The sequence below is a fragment of the Orcinus orca genome, chromosome 11, assembly GCF_937001465.1.
Source record: "Orcinus orca chromosome 11, mOrcOrc1.1, whole genome shotgun sequence".
Classification (NCBI taxonomy): domain Eukaryota; kingdom Metazoa; phylum Chordata; class Mammalia; order Artiodactyla; family Delphinidae; genus Orcinus; species Orcinus orca.
In genome coordinates, this window is record NC_064569.1 from 21,537,631 (window position 1) to 21,558,585 (window position 20,955).

The following is a 20,955-nucleotide window of genomic DNA, read 5'->3' on the forward strand; positions in this document are numbered from 1 at the left end:
AAAAAAGACTATGTCACTCATAAAATATTGTTCCACTAGGATGGCTATAATCAAAAACAGATAATAGCAATGTGGATGACGACATGGATAACTTGGAAGCCTCCTACACTACTGATGGAAGTGTAAGATAGTGCAACTTTACAGAATAGCTTGGCAGTTCTGCAAAAGGTTGAACATAGAGTTACCACGTGTACCAGCAATCCCACTCCTAGGTATATACACAAAAGAAAGACATATGTCCACACAAAAGCATGTACATGAATATCCAGCATTATTCATAATAGCCAAAAAGTAGAAACAACCCAAATGTTCATCAGCTGATAAAAAGATAAACACAATATGGTATATCCATACAGTGGATATTTTTCTGCAATAAAAAGAAAGGAAGTACTGATACATGCTATAACATGAACCTTGAAAACATACCAAATGAAAGAAGCAAGTCACAGAAGACCACATATTGTGTGACTCCATTTATATGAAATGTCCAGGACAGGCAAATCTATAGCAACAGAAAGTAGATCAATGGTTGCCTAGGGCTGAGGTGGATGGAAGGTTTGATGGGAAGGAAGGGAGCAGTGATGGCTAAAGGGTATGAGGTTTCTTTTGAGGGCAATGAAAATGTTCTAAAATTGATTGTGATGATGGATGGAGAACTCTGAATATACTAAACCCACTGCATTACACACTTTAAGTGGGTGAATCATACAGTATGTGAATTGTACCTCAACAGAGTTATTACCAAAAAAAAAAAAGGAGAAAATTTTAAAGTAGCTTTCTCCTAGAATTCAATTCAAACAATTCCCTACCTGTTGCAAGATACACAGGACTATAAAGATAATGTCTACCATCCATTAGCCTATAATATGGGAGAGGAAACAGACAACTTGTTTTATATTCTGAAGTGATACAATCTTCCAAGGAAACATAAAGGAGGACAAAATGAGTTCTGACCAGGTACACTTTAAAAGGTTTCAAAGAGGCATAAAACTTTAAATGTCTGGCCTATGAAACATGATCATGGCAAGTGGAGAAGAGACGAATGGTAAGAAAAGGTACTTAACTTTTATTGAGCACCTATTTATGCTGACAACTATAAAGATGTCCAAATATGCTATAATAATTACAATAATCCGATCTGACCTTTTAGCACGTGAGGAAAGAGATTCAGAGGGATTCAATTAATTGCTCAAGTTAACACCTCTATTTAGTGGAAAAGTCAGCCAGTATTTAAATAAAAATATTCCTGACTCCAAAGCCATGTTCTTTTGCCTCTGGGCTGAGGAAATAGCACAGCAAAGCTAGAGATGAGAGTAAATGCCCTGTTTAGGGGACTGTCAGTTCCTCTGGTGTGGCCAGGAGGGAACACTCAGAAATTAAGATGAAATGGTACATTTGGCACAAACCATGAAAAGTATTAAACACAAAGCTAAGGAGTCTGTGCTTTATGCTGAAGATTTTTTTTTTTTTTTGCGGTACACGGGCCTCGCACTGCTGTGGCCTCTCCCGTTGCGGAGCACAGGCTCCGGACGCGCAGGCTCAGCGGTCATGGCTCACGGGCCCAGCCGCTCCGCGGCATGTGGGATCTTCCCGGACCAGGGCACGAACCCGCGTCCCCTGCATCGGCAGGCGGACTCCCAACCACTGCGCCACCAGGGAAGCCCAATGCTGAAGATTTTTGAGTGAGCCTGGCATACTGGGAGCTGTGCTTTAAGTAACTCCCTGTGCCAGGATTTAGAGGAAGACTGTGAGAGAAGAGGCTAAGGTTAGGAGTCCAGGGGACTAGGACAGGGGAGGAGGGATATAAGGGAGGGAAACTGGTTGTCTTTCTTCTTCACTGGGTCTTGCTCTCTAAGCTTGATCATCCATTCCCATGGTTTCAACCATCATCATGCTGATGAGTTCTCGATCTTTATCCCCAGTCCTGACCCTTCTTCTCAACTTTAGATTCTACTTCCCGCTGCCTCCTGGATAACTTATGGGCATGTCAAACTCAACTCATCAAAGATTTGTTTCTTTATTCCTTCTTCTTCCCCTCTGTTAATGAAATCCCTGCCCACCAGTGAACTTGAGGTCGCCCTCAGACTCACACACTGACTATCCACTCTGTGCACATGTCTTGTAGTCACTCTGACTTTCTCACCATTCTCCAAACACACCAACTCCTCTGAAAACTCTACGCCCCCATCTAGTCTCTTTCCCACTTTACAGGAATTTCTTCTCCAAGAGCCAACTCAACCACTGCCACAGCTCTGACTCCCTTGGTTGGTCCTCTCTGTGTCTTTGTTATGAAAATTTGTCTGTTTCTATCTTAGGCTCTACTACTTTGTCTGATTTATTCTTGTATTACCGGCACCTGGCATAGTAGCTGGAAAACAGTAGGCATTCAACTAAAGTTCACAGAATAATTGAATGTATCAATAATAAAGACTGAAGAGGACACTGGGGTAGAAACTGAAGAGGGCTTGATGTCTGATTAGAGGTACCAATTTAGGAGGAATCTAGGACTACTCGATATTCTGACTTGAATGACCAAGTTTAAGGTAATATCACTAAATCAAGAGGAAAAAAAATAGAAGGAAGAGATTTTAAAGGGAGGATGTATTTGATTTTGGATGTGTTGCATTTAAGATGCCTACGGAACAACCAATGTTGGGATGTTAGGTAGGAAGCTGGAAATTCCAAACAGCATTCAAGATATAACTCCACTAGTCCAAGGATAAATGACATAAAATGAACAATGAAAGCCAGAGCATCAGATGAGACAACCAAGGGAGAAAGAAAGGAAGGGTAAGAGGAGCTCTGTGTGCTCAATACAAACTTTTCAGGAAAAATGTTAAGACTACACTTATGTTGTGTTTCCCACCCAGTATGACTAAGGTAAGGAAACATACCCACTCACTAGCCAGGCATCCACATTCCTCTTCTCTGCTTTATTTTTCTCCATAGTCATCATTTGACATTCTATGTATGCTGGAAAATAAGTTCCATGATGGAAGTGTTTTTTGTCTGTTTTTGTTCACTGCAATACCCTAGCACTTAGTAGATGCTCAGTAAGTAACGGTCGAACAAATAGGTGAATGAATGACTTTCACGCATAAGTATAGACAATAAAGATAATAAAATAATGTGCAAAGTATAGAGAAGGGACTAATTACCAAGAGAAGAACCTAGATGCCCCCCCTCACAATTCAGCCTTTGTTTCCTATTAAATCATCTAGAAAGATCTTTAATTCTAGGAACCTGACCCTCCTATGATAGGAGTTCTGACCTATCATCAAATCCTTTCTCCATTTTGTTATTTTGTCACACCTGGTCTGTCGACATCTCCTTTTCACTGGATTTTTCACCTCTAGTAATTCAAAATTAATAGTTAATGTGGACAACAGAGTCGATTTGTTTCCATGCTTACTGCTTCAGCTCTGTCATGTGCTCATCATCACCTCATCATGACCACCTTCTGGACCACTAGCAACTGTTTTCTGAATCCCAACTCTGAAACACCTGGTTCACTGTCTTCAAGGCTAGGAAAGTCCCATTTGCTCTCACTGCCTGTCACAGTACCTACCTCTTCTGTTGCTACTATGGGCATCCTCAGAATACTCCTGGGGCCAGCTCCTACTGTGGAGAATCTCTCCTCTGTTATTTGATACTATATCCCCTTTGGATAACAATTTAACACCAAACTCCTCCAAGAACCGTTTCTAGATTAGTCACAACTATTTGATAGCCTACTAATACAACCCCCAAATATCCCAAATGTTTAAATTATTCTTGTAATTAAGTTCTTCTAATATATATGGTATATATTAGATCTTATATGTGGTAAGTGATTCCAGGAATGAATGCATATCTAGATATACTTTATCACGACACTTCCCACATGTTTCTGCCCTTTGAGGGCAGAGAATAAAGAACCTTTATGTTACTGAGGTCACAGGGATTAGCAGCTAAAAGAGCTTGAAAACACTTTTCAATATTTAAGTAAGTTTCTATTTTATTTCAAATGTTCACACTAAATTTGTTCTACTTTACAAAGTATTTGTTCTAATATAAAAATACTATTTGAATTTGCTCTCAGGTTGACTCACCTCAATGGTCTCTCAAATTTGTTAATAAATGTGAAGCTTCTGAAAAATAGGCCATGTTGATCTAATACCTTCTGATATATCACCCTATATCCCTGTGGACATGTGTGTGCCACAGAAACAATACCATACATGTGACAAAACTTGGGATAACTTGGAATTAGTGCATCTAAGTTTTTTGTCTGCAGTATATAGCAATTTAGGACTTACTTGCTTTATCTTCCTTTTATAGGTTATAAGCCACATAAGTATAGAGACAATGTTAATTTGGAGGTGACTAATTGGATAGTCATTCATTAAGCAAATATTTATGAATGATCCCTAATATACACTATGGAAGCATAAAAATGGATAAGATGTAGATGTGGATCTCCTAAAGACGAGAAGTTATCATGTATTGAGAGCTTACTCTCAGTTAAGCATGGAGCTAAGAATTTTTAGATACAGGATTTCATTTATACCCACCACAACCCCAAAACATGGCATTATATTCCTCACTTTCAAGGTGAAAGGAAACTTGACCAAGACCACATAGCCAGGATGTGGAACCAGTGTAGACCCATGTCTACTTGATGGTAAAGTTCATATACTTTCTATAAGATGGTAAGGCATAGTATACAACAGAGGAGATGAGACAATGAAAAATATGTACAGTACTATATAGCTAATTGTGATCGACAAATTTAGGAGCAGATGTGTTTGCTTCTGGTTAGTGGGACCAGAGAAAGCTGAATTCATGGAACAACGAACGGCTTTAGATCTGGGTCTCAGAGACAGGGCAGTAGTTCAACAGCTTAGGAGTTTGGGTATTCCAAACAGAAACACCATAACTGAGAACACATGAGAGAGAGTTAAAGATGAGTAATGCAGCTGAACCAGAACCTGAGCTATAAATGGGAGAACAGTGGATGAAAAGGCAGGCAAAAAAGAAGGGGCCCAATTGTGGGGCAGCTTACATGCCAGGAAAATCAGAATTTTAGATTTATAGACTGTACAATGTTATTGATAGGCTTTTGAGTAAGGAAATGAGTTCAAAGTGGAAAATTCTGTCTGGCAGCACTGAACAGTCCATTTGGGGGGTATGAGCCAGCGTGAGCCTCAGAAGCCAAGGTGTGGCTGTGGGAATATGTGGAAGGAAGTGAGACTGTGAAAGCAGATTCATTACCACGTGGTAACTAGTGCACCTGGAAGAGGAAAAAGGAGATGCTTAAAATGATGGAGAAGTTCCCAGCCCAGTGGGGTATCATTAATTGAAATACAGAAGACAAGAGAAGTTGCCAGGTTAGAGGAAGGAGATGGAAAGGCATGATGCACTGGTTTGCAGATATGGTAAAATTGGCTTCCAGGAAGCCATATCTTTTTAAATGTCAATCAACCATGGAAAATAAAGAACAAAAGCCTGGAGAGAGGTTGGAGCCCTGGCTGCATATTTGGCAATAATCTACATAAGGGCAGAGGGAAGAGACAAGGAGTCTATGATAAAATCAGAACCTCTGATCAGGGGTTGGGAGAAGGACTAGGGCCTTGTGATAGACCCAGAGAACATGCAATCTGAGCTAGAAGAAAAGGTCAGCAGGAAGTTCATGATGAGATTTGAGACAAACATTTCAACTTGGTGATGAAGGTTATTGTGATATTTTAAGGAATTTACAGGCTTTTTGATAACCGTGAAAAGCCAGAGAGAATTCTGACATTGAAGGGAAAGCTCAGAGGAGCAGAAATAGGGGTGAAGTGACACGCTTATTTTGCTGTTTACGTTTTTTTGTTGTTATAATGGGGGGACAGGATCATGTCTTAGAATGAAGCTCAGTCTACCGATAGAGTTTTCCAAAGAACTCATGTTTCGGAGGTAGTGTGCTGGCATAACAGTTATTACGATTGTGAAGAAAAAGGCTTCGAGGAAGCAGTGTAAAGGCAAGACCATGAGACACAGGAAGATCTTCAAGGGTACTACCTTTCTTCCTCTGTGGGACTCACCCTTCTATATAATAACTCTCTTCCCCAAATCTCCCAATTATTGCACAACATCTTTCTGGCGCCACGTCAATCTTGTGTTCCTCCATCTAATCTAGACATATGAAGAGAAGACTCTTCTTTTTGTGTCATTTCCTTCCAGCAAGTCCCTCCCCAGCACTGTGCAATCTGGTATCTGCCCTTACTTTCCTGGAAACTCCTCTCTAAAACTTCCAAAACCTCCTAAATGAGAAATTCAAAGGCTCTGCTTCAGTTCATGTTACTGCTTTGACACAGTTGATAATCAATTCTTTTGTTCCCAAGGGTATTTTCTCCCCTCACTTCCACGTGCCACACATGTCCGGTTGTCCTCACACCATTCGGACTGGAAAGGTTTTGTGAGTGTGTGATCCCCTTTCTCTTTCAACTTTTCAATGCTGACGTTTTCCATGTGAGCTCCCATCACCTCCTCCTCTCACTTGGAAGCCTTCCTCCACACTCCAGCTTTTTCTATGTCATACGGGCTGAGGATTCCCCGATACTGTCTTCTTCTCTGAGGCTCAGACAGATATGTTGACCTCTGTGCTGAGTGTATCCCATTGGGTTGTTCAGTACATACCTCAATTTCAGTACTTCCAAAGCCAAATTCAGTATATGCCTATGTAAAATTGTTTTTCTTTTTCTATTCCCAAACTCAACTGTTGGTACTGCCATCCACCCAGGCACCCACGCTCTCTCATACCCATTCCAAACCAAACCATTGATATTTAAAAATTCTGTCTCCCCAGTATTTCTTAACTTTGTCCTCTAATCCTGAATACTGCCACCACTACCTCTCCCGGATCAAGGTTTTGTTACCTCTCATGGACTATGGCAATAACCTTCTACCTAGTTACTATGGCAATAACCTTCTACCTAGTTACTCTGCCTCCAATATTGTCCCCTGATGAACAACTTCCCGTAGCTGCCACAGTGCTCGAAAATAAAAATTAGACCCTGCATCCTCTACTTAAAATTCTTTAATTGTTCGCCGTCTTCTATAAGTCCGTAGGATGAGGTCCAAGCTTTCTAATATAAAAGGCCACATATGATCTGGCCAATCTCTTTTGCTGGCATTGCCCTGCTCTGAAACTTACACTCCAGAAACACTGAGCTGTTTACAGGAAATGAAGACTCTACTCATGCTGTTCACCCGTCCACGCCTTTCCTTCTGCTGGCCACTCTGCTTCTGCCCACTTGGATATGGCTCTCTCCCTTCCATCTTTTTTTTTTTTTTTTTGGCCGCGCCATGTGGCATGCAGGATATTAGTTCCCTGATCGGGGATCGAACCCGTGCCCCCTGCATTGGCAGCGTGGAGTCTTAACCACTGGACTACCAGGAAAGTCCCTCCCTTCCATCTTTTACCATCAGCTCCATCACCATTTCTTCTAAGAAATCTTTCTTGACTCTTCCTCGGCTGCCCCCTACCACAACCCAACGAGACGTTAACAACCTGTAAACTTCTCCATCATTTCCCTTAATGCATTAGATAGCACTGATATTTACTGTGTCTGTATTCCACAACAGATTGTGGACACCCCGAAGGGCATGTCTAATTTGTGTTTGTTTCCTTGGAATAGAGCTCATGATCACAGGTTAATATCTGGCATACTCCCACCTGTTGGAGGGATGCTGGAAAGGCTTGGAAGAACCATTCAGGGAAATGAGACAGTTGATAAAAGGTGAACCAAGGAAGGAAGGGGATTTATTGCGGGTCCAGTTTAAGTTATATAGTATAAACATCGTAGTGAGGCCCTTATGTTTGTTTCGTGACTTTTATCAAAAAGATTCTTCAGCTTGACGTGGAAAAATAGATGGTGAGTATCACCAGGAGTTGGTGATTATTCAAGGAGGGGGAAGGATCCTAGGGTGACTAAGCCAGCTACAGAGACGACTAAAGCCAGAAAGGGCTAAGGTCTATGAAGCAGAGGATAGAGCCAAAGGAAATAATGAGGACAACGAGAGGGTTGGGTGGGCCTGAGAGAGCTAACGATAGAAGAACAGGAGGACAGGGTGTGAGAGAGAGGGAGGGAGGGAGGGAGAGAGTGGCAGAAATTGAGAGAAACCACAATTCAGAATCAAAAACAAAGTACTGCCAGTGAGTAGAAGTTCAAGCTGCTGGGAAAAATCATCTGTGGATTCATAACCTAACAAAATACAATAAAAATCATTCTATTGTTTAATCAATATGTTATTGTGATTAAAAATTTGTTTGCCAGTTGGTGGAACCTTTTGGTATTTTGTAACACATACTATAGTGAGAGAATCATACAAATTGCAGAAATAATGGCAAGTTAGCTTTGGGATGTAATTCTTCTGCTTCTTCTGGAAGCAGAGTATCCCAGTCCAATGCTCAGTTACATAATCTGAATTTTGTCCAGCTTTCATTTTGAAATAATTTTTCCCAAAGCATGGCAAACAAAAATCATTCTAGTCCCTCCTTTCTACTGGGCAGTTTCTTTCTCTATTATTTTAGCATCTTGAGAACACTTACCACAGATGAAGCAGGTTGTCTTTAGAATTTCTTCTTTTTTCTGTTTTTCACTTCTGAGATCCGCAAAAGTATCAATGATAACCCCAAAAATCAAGTTAAGAACGATAATGATGACAATGAAATAAAAAAGAAGGTCATACACCACTCGGGCAGCAAACAAGGGCTCCTGAAATAAAAAATTTTAAAACATTAAAAAAGAAGCCCATTGTGTGTATATATATATATATATATATATATATATATATATATACACATTTTCGAGGCATGTTGATTTAGCATATTGTCTAGCAGAAAGTATATATTCAACCATTGTTTGCTAAATATGAATAGTATTCCAAGTTGGAAAAATAAGACCCACTTTCTATCTTTGTTTTCTTTAAGTGTGAGGAAAATTTTCCAGTCTGTTCCCAGACCCCTTCCATTCCCTAGGACTTGCACTTTTCCTCTCCAAGGGAGGGACTTACTGTGTATTAAAAACCACTTTACGTGTCATTGTGCTACATGCGTTTTGGTGCAGTGGGCCCCTATCCCAGAAGCTGCACGAAAGGTAGACAAATACCAGTCCCAAAGGTCAGAGATCAGAGATTTGAGGAGGATATAATGATCCGTCCATTTCTGGAGTTGATTTTGTTCTTGGCCTTACAGAGTTAAGTACATTCAACTCAGGCTTATTTCTACTTGACAAATGGTATTAAAATACACATTAGAGATCAGATAGCCTAGATGTTTCATAGATGAGGAAACATGAGATGAACAGACAACGTGATACGGCTGGCCTGTTGGAGGACTGAGATTATTCAAGCTCCCAGCGTGGCCCTTGAGACGTTGTAGCCAATGAGAAATTTTTCAGCCTTGCCATTTGAATATACAAAATCCTGTTAGAATTTGTTCAGATTTGATATTCCTCGTCGATAAATAATAGAGGCTGTTCCTATTCAGAGGCAAAGAGTAAATATTCATGCCTGAGAAACCTGACAGACAAAAGGCAGCCTGGTTTCTGTTATTTACGTAACAATCAACTCCTCCATAAAGACTATAGTCGAAATATATATAGTTGAATATAACTCTGTCCACAGTTCAAAGGTGTACAGAGTTCATGACCCTACTAACATACATAGATTTCTAGGACATTAGCTGTTTCTATGTAATCCCAGTATACAGCGAATTGGTTTCAATGGCCACCATGATACTGTTAAAGCAAACAACATAACATACAGTACCCTGAAAACAAAAACCATATTGTAAATGCTGTTAAGAAAGGTTAAAACAAGATCATGTGTTTCTTGAAAAACCATTTTTCTCCAGCTTTTACTTCTTTTGAGGGTCTTCTCAGCACATCTCCCACGCCGCCGCCGTTCCTGAGGCCCTGGTTCAGGACAGTCACAATGCACATAAGGAGGGTGTCACACGTTCTTTCAATTCCATCTTCATATTCCTCAGCAGCTACAAAAACAAACAAGTCAAACAGTACAGCAACCTCTTGCTTTTAAAACACACTCTTATGTACTGTCAAAGATCTATTTCTTTATAACTGTGTCAGGACACAGTTTTCTGAAGGGATATAACACGTTATTTTCCATGCGGCAGCCCGTGAAGCCCGTGACTGACACAGACTCACAAAGCACGCATATAATATCCCCCAATCATTTTTTCTTCCATCGGTGGAAAATGACAGAATGGAAAGGACAGAATATAAGAAAGCTAATATTCATTGCGAATTGTCGTGATATGGGGAGATTTCAGTGAGACCTTCTGAAAACACAGTTAACTCACCCAGGAAGCAAAAGTATTGGGTGGGGGGAAAGAGCTTGTACAAGGAAGCTAGGTGAACCCAGCTTTAAATTCTACTCTGTTCCAGAACTGGGACTTGGGCAAGTTACTTAATCTCAACGTCCTCATCTGTAAAATGGTGGGGGGGGTCTGTTTAAGGATTAAACCCTTCAGAGGGTTATTTAAGGATTATATTTAAGGTATGTAAAACACTTTGTACAGAGATTGGCATACCATAGTAAGTTAAGGGCTCACAAATTGGGGCAAATGCTATTTCACTTCTTTAGTGTCTAAGCTTTCTGAATGACCAGCATGGAGCTACAGGTAAGAAGCACGATGCATTTAGGTAAACAATTTATTTCATGTAAATAATTTATTTTATGTGAATGTGTTTATGTGAAAATATTTAGGGACAAACGGAGAGAGATAAAAAAGTATAATGTGACAGAAAAATTCCTAGTCTTATTTTGTTTAAAGATAAAGTTACCAAACATGGTAGTAATCTCTCAGTCACTTAAAATAATAAAAAATTCACACCAAATTGGATACTAGAATCAGGATTTCCTAAATTAAGTAAGCAGAAATGTACTTTTCTTGTTACAAGATTAAAGAACCATAGTGGCACTGAATTTTGGAATGGTGTAGCCAGTCTGCATGTCACGGCGTGAATGTAAAAACAACCACCACCAAAGGAAAAAGAAAGAGAACGCTTCTATTGATAATTTTGTGTACCTGACCCACTACAAATAGCCTGTCTGGTACTTTGTTATGAAAAGGTTGATTTTCTTCTTGTAAGCTGACTTCAACATCACATGGACGAGGGATCCGGCATTTTCCCTCTATTCAGAGCTGCTTCTTTCTAAAACATACTCCTCAAGAGGAGGGCGGAAGTCAGAGAAGGGTAAGCATCAAATGCAGCATCAAAGATACCAGCAGGGTCTGTGCTGGACCACTTCCCGTAGAGGTGAGCACCAAGGCACATTCTGACTTAGAAAGTAGAAGAAATAAAACTGCTTTTGGAGACAGGAGAAATGAGGAAGAAGTAAAGCTTGTGGTACCAGCTGTCAGAACAGCAGAAGAGGCAAGAAGGGCAGAGAAGGCAGTGAGAAAGCGCAGTCTGCACAGTGCTTGGTTAGGTCCCCGACACCTGGTGGTGGTGCTGGCTAGGAAGAATGAGAAGAAAATAGTCAGAAATGTGTACGAGAGTTAAAGGAATTTTTGAAGAGAAATACGGTTTTCCAGTAATGCAGGCACGTGCAGTATGTCTATATACTACTTTGCCACGGTCAGACGTTCAATCAATCTTCTATCTAGTGGCAGGATCTGCATTCGTTTATTTCATCAGCAACTACCTGGTCATATGACACCAATGTTTACTAAAGGCTGATTAAGTACCAGATTAATCAGTTTATGGAAGCTACAGGAAAGTGCTCCCATCTCTCCCCAATAATTCAGAAGTGAGGTTGTTTGCTCTTTAATAAGAGGTGAGCTAGTAATATCCACACACGATTCACATGATTAGCCATTGTGAAATAAAATAGATTGGCTGCAAATACATAAAGAGAATTGGCTTTCTGTGTGACATGTAAACAGCGGGAGAGTGCCCAGGTCAGGGTCAATGTCAGCCATAGTCCAGCCCACTCACTCCATAACGAGTGCTTGGGCATGCCAGTTTTACACAGTAGCCTCTAGGAGCTTGGTTAATAAGGTTTTACCTTTGTGAGATGGACCTACTCATCATATGTTAAGCCAAGTTCCCAGGCCTTCAGGCTGAGAGCCAGGCCCTGAGTCACGATGAACTCACCTAAATAAATGCCACCTTGTGGAGACCTATCTACATGACCAGCTCTCCCCATGCCAAACCTGCTTCATTTCAATATATCAAGAGCCCTTGCATTAGGTGCTAGAAATACAAGTGGGAAGATGAAAGTGCTGCAGCCCCCAGGAAACTTATGGTCCCCTAGGAAATGTGGGTAGCAGATGAACAGAGGCAGTGCAGTACCATGGGTACTAAGGAGGCAGGATGGATAAGCATCTCATGGGCTGGGGTGTCGGGGGTAGCATCCTAAAGGAGGGGGCACCTGGGCTGAATATTGAAAGAGGGCATGGTTGGCCAGTAGGATCAGTGAAGACATTCCAGGCAGATAAAATGGGATGAGCGAAGGCAAACAGGCATGAAAAAACATCTGGAGTGTCTGGGGAATGGCAGGTGGATTGGGATGCCAGGGCCTCTGGGATCTGCAGATGAGTGCGGGAGCTGTAAGAAGAGAAGTAGGTAGGGCCAGATTATGGAGAGAGTCATACACCAAGCTAAAGGGTTTAAACTTTATCCTGAAAGCTATGGGGAGTCACTGGAGAATTTTAAACAGAAGAAAGGTGATTTAGCATCTAGTTGGCAAAGCAGTATGAGATAAAACATGAACTCAAATAACAAGACAAATTAACACACGATAAAAGCCACAAGGGCGGTGCAAAGAGATCAGAATAGAGAGAGAACTTTTAATACTAAGGATAATGAGGGGGGAGTCCCTCAATGGACTAAGACAGCAGTAGATAGGCATTTCACATGGCACGGGCAGAGAGCCCCGGAGTTAAAAAAATTGCTTATATGATGAAGAGCCAATAATACCAGTATGTAGAGGAGTGTAAGATATGGCTGGAGATAAACTGGCAGTTCTCTGAAAAGCTCTAGGGAGTTTGGATTTTAGTTGGCAGGTAATGGAGCATCGTGGACACCTTGAGTTGTGGGTAGGGAAGGACATATTCAAAGCAGTGATTTCTGACAAGTAGCCTAGTGGTGATATAGTAGGTAAATTGAGGAGGACAGAATAATTGGAGGTAGAAAGACCACTTAGGAGGCAGTTGCAATAATTCAGGCATGATGTGCTATGAGCCTCAACCAGAGTAATGGCTGTGAGAATGGAAAGGATGAAAGATCGGGAGCTGACGGGACTCGGTATGAAGGAGACGGCAACGTGAAGTATCAGACTGAAGCTTCCAGCCAGCGGTGACCTGGGAAAGGATGGTCTCACTAAACCACAGAAACAGACCATCTGGATGGAAAAACTGGATGCCGGGGCTTTGATGAAGACAAGGAAAGAATCTCAGATGATTTTTACGTTTATCGGACAAGAAGACTTTTAAAAGGCTAGAGAGGACAAGAGCTGGGAGAGTACTGTGATCCAGAATTAAGGAAGACAATAATTTAAAGATGAAGAGAGTATCAAAAAACATCAGAATTACAGAAGGGTCAAAGGCAATGAGAAACAAGAAAAGGTCACTGGATTTAACAATTAGGTCATCAGGAAAAGCATAGGAAGATGTCATAGGAAGATGGCAAGTAGTTTAAGAGATGGTTGATTCAGAAATTGAAGGAGAGAGTGTAGGTCAATTGTTTTATAGAAAAATTTAGTACTGAAAGGAAGGAGATTAAGAGGATATTAGTTTGAGGGGATAAGAGAATGCAGAAGAAGTTTCAGTTAGGACCCAAGAGTGTATATAAGAAGAAAGAGAACAGATGGTAGCAAGGAAAAGATTTCAGGTGCAAGAATAATGATCTAGCTAATGGTGGCAAAGGGGTAAGGATGAAAACAGAGGTGGTTATAAAAGAAGTGAGAGGACACGTCCTTGTTTACATGCATAAAGGAAGAATTAGTGGAAATAGACTTTAATGTGAAGACATTTTAAAAGAACTAAGTATATTCATGTAAAGAACTTAGAACATTGCTTGGCATATGTTTAGGGGTGTAATAAATTCCAAGTATCATAATTAGCATTATTATTGATAGATGGCTGTCAAATCTCATGCAAAGTTATAGTTTTAATATAACCAACAAATTCTATACTTAAACAATATGAGGTTAAATTATCCTCATTTTCAGTTTAGGAGTATTAGAAAGGATTTTTTCTTAGTTCATAATAGGGGTGTCTCATATGAGGAAAGGAATAAAAATATATTCTATTGACTCTGAAATACTTCCCCCGATCTGAGGTGTTAGTCTATAAATTTTTCTGGACATGCATAAATAAAAGTATTTATTAATGCCATTTTTTTCTGCTTTGACAATTAAATAATTCCTTTTTTAATGGTTTCTTAGAAGCAATAGATTGTCATTGAGACATATTTGAAATTCTGAGTACAACTGAGAACCTCTTGTTTCTTGGCCTTAACCTTTAATCACAATCACCTCAATATGGAATTGCTGATTTTAAAAAACTTTAGGAAAAAAAAATTAAAAACACGGGGCACCCAGTAGGAAGTCAAAGGTAGTGTGACATAAAGACTGACCGGTTCTGCTATACATCAATCTTTTTTACTAAAGTAAAATACCAAAATATATTCAATTTGAATAACTCATAAATGTTGGACATCTGTAAACCTCTTTTTTCCTGTACATTCAAATGATTTTTACTTAGAAAATAATTGCAAATAATTTTTTTGCCTCAAAAAATCCTTACTTTTCTAGCAAATCAGTTTTGGGTTTTTTTTTAGGAGAACATTTTTGTCTAGGAAGTCAGGGAAGTCTGCAGCAAACGAAATAAAAGATTTCTGTTTTTTGATTCAACTGCAGTCAGTTGCCAGTTGCCATGAGAATTCGCTGCCTCTGGGAGGATGACTACCCGCACCTATGGAGCCTCCGCAGCAGCTGGCTGCTCAGCCTTCCTCTCCCCGAGGCTTGTTATCATGCTACTGCGCGTGTCTGGGCCTTCTGTAATGCGGACCTGCTGTCCACTAGGTAACAAACCAAGGCCTTCACAAATGCACGCTAGGGCTTGCAAATTCAACTTTCATCCTGGGGCTTCCCTGGTGGCGCAGTGGTTAAGAATCCGCCTGCCAATGCAGGGGACACGGGTTCGAGCCCGGGTCCGGGAAGATCCCACATGCCATGGAGCAACTAAGCCTGTGTGCCACAACTATGGAGCCTGTGCTCTAGAGTCCAAGAGCCACAACTACTGAGTCTGTGTGCCACAACTACTGAAGCCCGTGAGCCTAGAGCCCGTGCTCGGCAACAAGAGAAGCCACCACAATGAGAAGCCCATGCACCACAATAAAGAGTAGCCCCCGCTCACCCGCACACAGCAACGAAGACCCAACGCAGCCAAAAAATAAAATGTAAATAAAATAAGTAAATTAAAAAAAAATTTCATCCTGGTCTTAGACACAGCAAAGTTATTTTTACATCTAAGCGACACACGCTGCCCCACAAACACCAGGTTCTGGCTTTCGTTCTACTTTTGCAGTTAGACACACGTGGCCAAGATTTAAAGGTGGCGGGGTTACAAGGTCAGATCCGCAGAGTTTTCAATCAAATGGATTTTATCACTTACCATGTCAAATGTAAGAAGGTCACAGAAGAAAGAGCAGATTAATACAGGCTTTCCTGTAGCTTTTAATACTGATTTACAAATGATCCCCAATCGTGAAAAGCTACTGCCACCATCTCTGGATCCCACCAGCGTCCCTGTCACACCTCCAGTGCTGAAATCCCTCCAGGATTCTTTCCTCCTTACTCTGGGAGCTTTCCCTGCAAAATCATACCCACAGCTCCCAGTTCAGGTCAGCCTAAAAAAAAAAAAAATGCAGACTTTGCCCCTGGGGCAATACACCTGGAAGAATTGTCTCCTTTTGTCCACAGGGAAAAGGGAAGTTCTGTTCTTTGTGTAATGTATTAGGTGAAAATGACGGGTGATAGCAGTATTATGGGAAGTCTTTAATGCGTTTGCATCCGGAGGTATAAACCAATATCCAAACAGACTCTGTGACAGAACAGACTTTCTCAGCCTCAACACTGTAGACCTTTGGGGCTGAATAATTCTTGGTTGGGGGGGAGTTGTCCTCTGCATTGTGAGATGTTTAGCAGCATCTCTGGCCCCTACTCGTTTGCTAGATGCTAGTAAAACTCCTCCCAGAATTATGACAACCAAAAATGTCTCTAGACATTGTCAAATGTCTGGGGAAGAGAGGAGAGAGTCAACTCCAGTTGATAAATACATAATAGAGAAGATTTACTTTTTTTTAAGAAATTGCCTTTAGAAGACAATACGCATAACGAACATCTATCCAAGCATTCTATGAGGAAGGCAACATTAGGCAGAATTTTAACCATCTCTAGATTTTGGTTAGGGAAGAAATAATTTATAGAGATTAATCCTTTAATTAGGAGGCAATAAAATTTAGAAGGTTGGAGCACAGGCCTTGGAATCAGAGATCTAGATGTACTAGCTGTGAACGTAATGTCTCTGTCCTTCAGTGTTTTTACCTATAATATGAGGAGAGTTAGCAGAATCTATCTATCCTTGGACATGCTTCAGGGCCTTCACTTATGCTGTTCCCTGGGCTCAGAACGGCTCCTTCTTTCTCTTGGCCTTTCACCCTCCAAGTCTCAGTTTAAATAATCCCTCCCCAGAAGGGCCTCTCTGTTTATCTACAGCTAGGCTCTCTTGTGATTACCTATCATAGCACCATTTGCAGTAACATATTTTGTAACTTTTTATGCTTCCCTCACTATTTTATAGTTTCATAATGTCCAGGATTATTTCTTTATTCAACACTGTCTTGAATATGGTGGCTGGCCCACAGTAGAGGCTCAACAAATATTGCTGTATGAATGAAGGAATACACAGAGTTTTTATAATTATTAATATCATCATCGTCATCATCATTGAGGACCTGTACTGATCTGACTTAACTAAATTCCTATTTTACAAAAACACTCACTTCATTCTGTTGAATGTTAAGATCAAAATGTCACCATGAGTAAGACTGTATGAAACAATGACACTAGGATACCTGGTTGAGCATCTACAACAATGCCTGGGAAACTGTATAAAGCCTAAGCTTTGCAGACTTGCACAGGGTTGGGCGGCAACATCCTGGGATGTGTCCATACGTGTATGACAGAGAGGATCTCATTCTCGGAGGGGGGGCTTCAGCGGCTCCCTCACTGTACCTTAGGGCTGGATGAGCACTGCTGGCTCAGCTGCTGTGCTGGGCCCCTGGGTCAGCCGCCTTTATAGACTCCAGCAGGAGGAACACTAGCTTTGTTTTTGGTTCACTGGCAAACCAATATTTTGCTCTTAAAATCAAACCACTGTTACAGTGTTTTTTTGTTTGTTTGTTTGTTTTGGTTTTTTTTTTGCGGTACGCAGGCCTCTCACTGTTGTGGCCTCTCCCGTTGCGGAGCACAGGCTCCGGATGCGCAGGCTCAGCGGCCATGGCTCACGAGCCCAGCCGCTCCGCAGCATGTGGGATCTTCCCGGACCGGGGCACGAACCCGTGTCCCCTGCATTGGCAGGCGGACTCTCAACCACTGCACCACCAGGGAAACCCAGTGTATTTGTTTTTTTAAAAAAGTAAATAATTTTTAGAAGAGCAAGGCAGAAATAGGGTTACTCTACTTGGGACCATGTTGTTAAAATGCTCATGCTAACAAGAAAGTAAATTTTTTAACATACTCTTTTTCATACTCTGTCACAGAGAAAGAATGTTGAATTAAAAAAGAGATAAGTACTTATAACAATAAATTGATGCTCAAGGTGGCCAACAGATCCTAAGAGCTATTTAAATCTAGCCAGCTACTTAAACTATGTCTGAGTTTTTGAAATAGCTCTCTGTGATTTTTTGAATTGTGGAAAATGGGAAGAGTAAAACGTCTGCAGATCTGAAGTTGAGATTATGACAAATTCTGCAAACCGCTGACAAATGAGATTGATCTGCTCCCCCAGATAAGATACGTCATTGAAGGGATTAGTGTGGGAAGGAGTCAGAGTCAAGAGAAGCCAGTATGGGTTCAGACGCACTTCACATTGGGAATATTGGCAAACATGATGTATCTGGGCTTTGGCAAGGAGGCTTTGAGAAGGAGCCTCATGAGATATTTTTTAAAAGAAGGAGGAACATGGGATAAGTGGTCGTTTATTTAAGGCAGATTTCTTTGTGGGTGAATAATGCACAAAACATGACTATGTTAATCTGAGAGCACATTTCTGGTGGCCACACACCAAAGGACTCTGTCCTTAGCACTGTCCCCGTGCAGCACTTCTAGCACCTTTAATGAAAATCTTTTGAGGTTGGCAACATTTTTTTTTCTGTTAAGAGCCGGATGGTAAATATTTTAGGCGTTGTGGGTCACATACAGTCTCCATTGCATCTTTTTCATTAAAGAAAAAAAGAAAACTTAAAAAAAAGCCGCAACCATTCTTAGCCCGAGGGGTGTACAGGAACAGGTGACAATTCGTATTTCCCCACGGCCCAGGTTTGCCAACCCGTGTTCTAGAGCTTATCAAACTTGAGGATGACGTGAGAGAGAATGAATATTCTGCTTAATAGAATCAGGACCCATAAAGATACCATGAGCCTCATGGCACGTGAGCACTGGAAGGGACCTGAAACCTAGAGATCATCTGTCAAGAAGTCCCTCCTCTATTCACAGGACAAACTGGGACAACCTGGGATTATGGGCTGGCAGAAAGATATAGACATAAGTGCATGGTTTTATACTTGAAATCCCAAACTCCCAATTATGTGAGCACAGAATAGGCATTTATGGCTTGACAGCTGAACCAGGGAAGAACGGCATTTTAGCCAAGAGTCAGTCAAATGTGGGTCAAGCGTGTGGTGTGACTGCAAACTGCACCATCCTAAACATGGTCACACCACTCAGCTTCTTGCCTCGGAGTGTTACATGAAGAGTCATCGCTGTAATATGTTAGGAAGCTGAAAAAATTGGCGGTATATAAGCCAGGGGATGCATGTAACGGGATTTTAGAAACTTCAGAGCACAGCAAAGCTACACAAGTAGAAAAGGAGCTGGTTTGTGGTTTATAGGCCTGAACTGGGTACCCAGGAGGTCAGGGGGGAAAGAAGTCTGAGTGGCAGCTGTTCACAGTGCCTGAGCTGCTGGGACGCGGAAATGGACCATATGCATGTGTTTAATTCTCCCTTTAAGTCATAGAGCATTTAGTCAGTAGAAGAGACTGTCCATTTTTGTTGGACTTCAAGCAACAGTCCAGCATCTTAAGGCAAAAGGCAACTTGGTGAAAAAGGCTCTATCATTATGACCAAACAGTGTGCTTCCAGATGGAAGTGGAGAAATCCATCCTTACGCTGTGATTAACTCTTCCTTCCCTCATTTTCTCTGAGTCTGATTTTGCCCTCTGTAGACATAACAGAGACTAAATCTATTCCTTTTTTATATACAGAATTCTTGAAATATCTAAATGCTCCCCAAATCTTTGCTGCTTCTGGAAACAGATCACTAATTCCTTCTACAGTTCATTAAATTTCACACATGCCATAGTTTCCAAATTCCTGCCACATCCTTCGAGAACAGATTAGAGTTAAAAAAATTCTTTTTATATGCATGGTTCCATTTGTTCCTTTGGAGGCAGGGAAAGTATCATATGCCCTATCTATCTATCTATCTACCTACGTACCTATGTACCGAGATAGATCTCCCTCTCTCCCTCCCTCCCTCCCTTCCTTCCTTCCTCCCTCTCTTTCAGGACAAGCCATCTGAACAAGGTCCAGGAAATTTGCATAACATATGCAAGACATAGACCTAGAAAGTGGCAGGTCAGGGATTATAACCAAGCTTTTTGAGTTCTAAACCCATGCTTTTCCATTCTTTGTTAAAGGATGGATTCTTCTGTTAAAGGCAATATATTCTTAGTTAAAGGCTATACAGTGGAAAGGGTCTTGCTTAGTGTGGTATGGTTTTGCAATATGGTGACAGAATTTTTAGCAGCATGTACCACAGGGTAAATTTGATAAATTCTCATGATTACAAATAACGCAAGGAACAGGGTGAGGATACAAAATGACGGATATGAGAATCCTTTCTCTAGTTTGAAACTTTTAGGTTCTTTTACCCTCCATTCTTCTATTTCAACTCACCATGAAATTTTTAGAGCAACTCTCTAACCTATAATAACTTTAATCAAATAAACATAACTTCAGAAGTATCGAGTTCATGCTGTCCTGGAGCCCTTTTTACAGACCTGTATTTGAAGCCGGTATTGTGGGTGAGCAGTTGTCCTTTTCACATGTTCCCAGGATTGAAGTTAAAGTCATAGCAGAAACTGCATTGCTACCTGAGAACACACAATGGAGACACAGTATAGAGACAAATATGCAAGTGACAAGAAATGAGCAGACACATTACAAAGGCACATAAATAAAAGGTGCTATTACTCCAAATTAGCTGTGTTCCTAAAGTATTGAGTTAAGTTAGTGTAGAATTCCGAACACAGTCTTGCCTCCTGAATCAATTTTATAAATAGAGAATAGGTTCATGGGCCAACCCACTGAAAGCCTTTTCTATCTTTCTAAAGTGGCTGAGATAAACGACTAATAATACTGCAGGCCCTAACCACCATGTGTAACAATGTTCCCATGGCCAAATGCAGTCAGGGCTCTGGCTTGGAAATGCCAGAAACATGTTCCCCCAGTGTAGCCGGTAACCCTGAGCTCTCAGCCACTGGTGCCCATGGCTGAGGTAGGGCAAGCAGGAGGTGGCATCTCTTAACGGTAAACTGTGGGTTCCTGGGAACAGGCCATCAAACATCTCAGGGAAGCAAGAATCTTCTGCCAGATCCCTGTTCAGAATCTT

At 41.1% G+C, this 20,955-nt stretch overlaps 1 protein-coding gene across 3 annotated transcripts in view; it reads right to left on the minus strand.

The window, feature by feature from the left end:
* ITPR2 (inositol 1,4,5-trisphosphate receptor type 2) overlaps nucleotides 1-20,955 on the minus strand; it is a 523,758-nt gene that overhangs the window by 56,786 nt on the left and 446,017 nt on the right. For all 3 annotated transcript variants that reach the window (XR_004483814.2, XM_033430221.2, XM_004270904.3), the window contains 3 exons: nucleotides 20,345-20,437; nucleotides 9,888-10,018; nucleotides 8,576-8,741 (listed from right to left, as the gene is read on the minus strand). Coding sequence is in view for 2 of the 3 variants with exons in the window: in XM_033430221.2 (XP_033286112.1) it covers nucleotides 8,576-8,741; nucleotides 9,888-10,018; nucleotides 20,345-20,437 (390 nt within the window). In the remaining variant the exon portion in view is untranslated. The remainder of the gene's footprint in view (nucleotides 1-8,575; nucleotides 8,742-9,887; nucleotides 10,019-20,344; nucleotides 20,438-20,955) is intronic.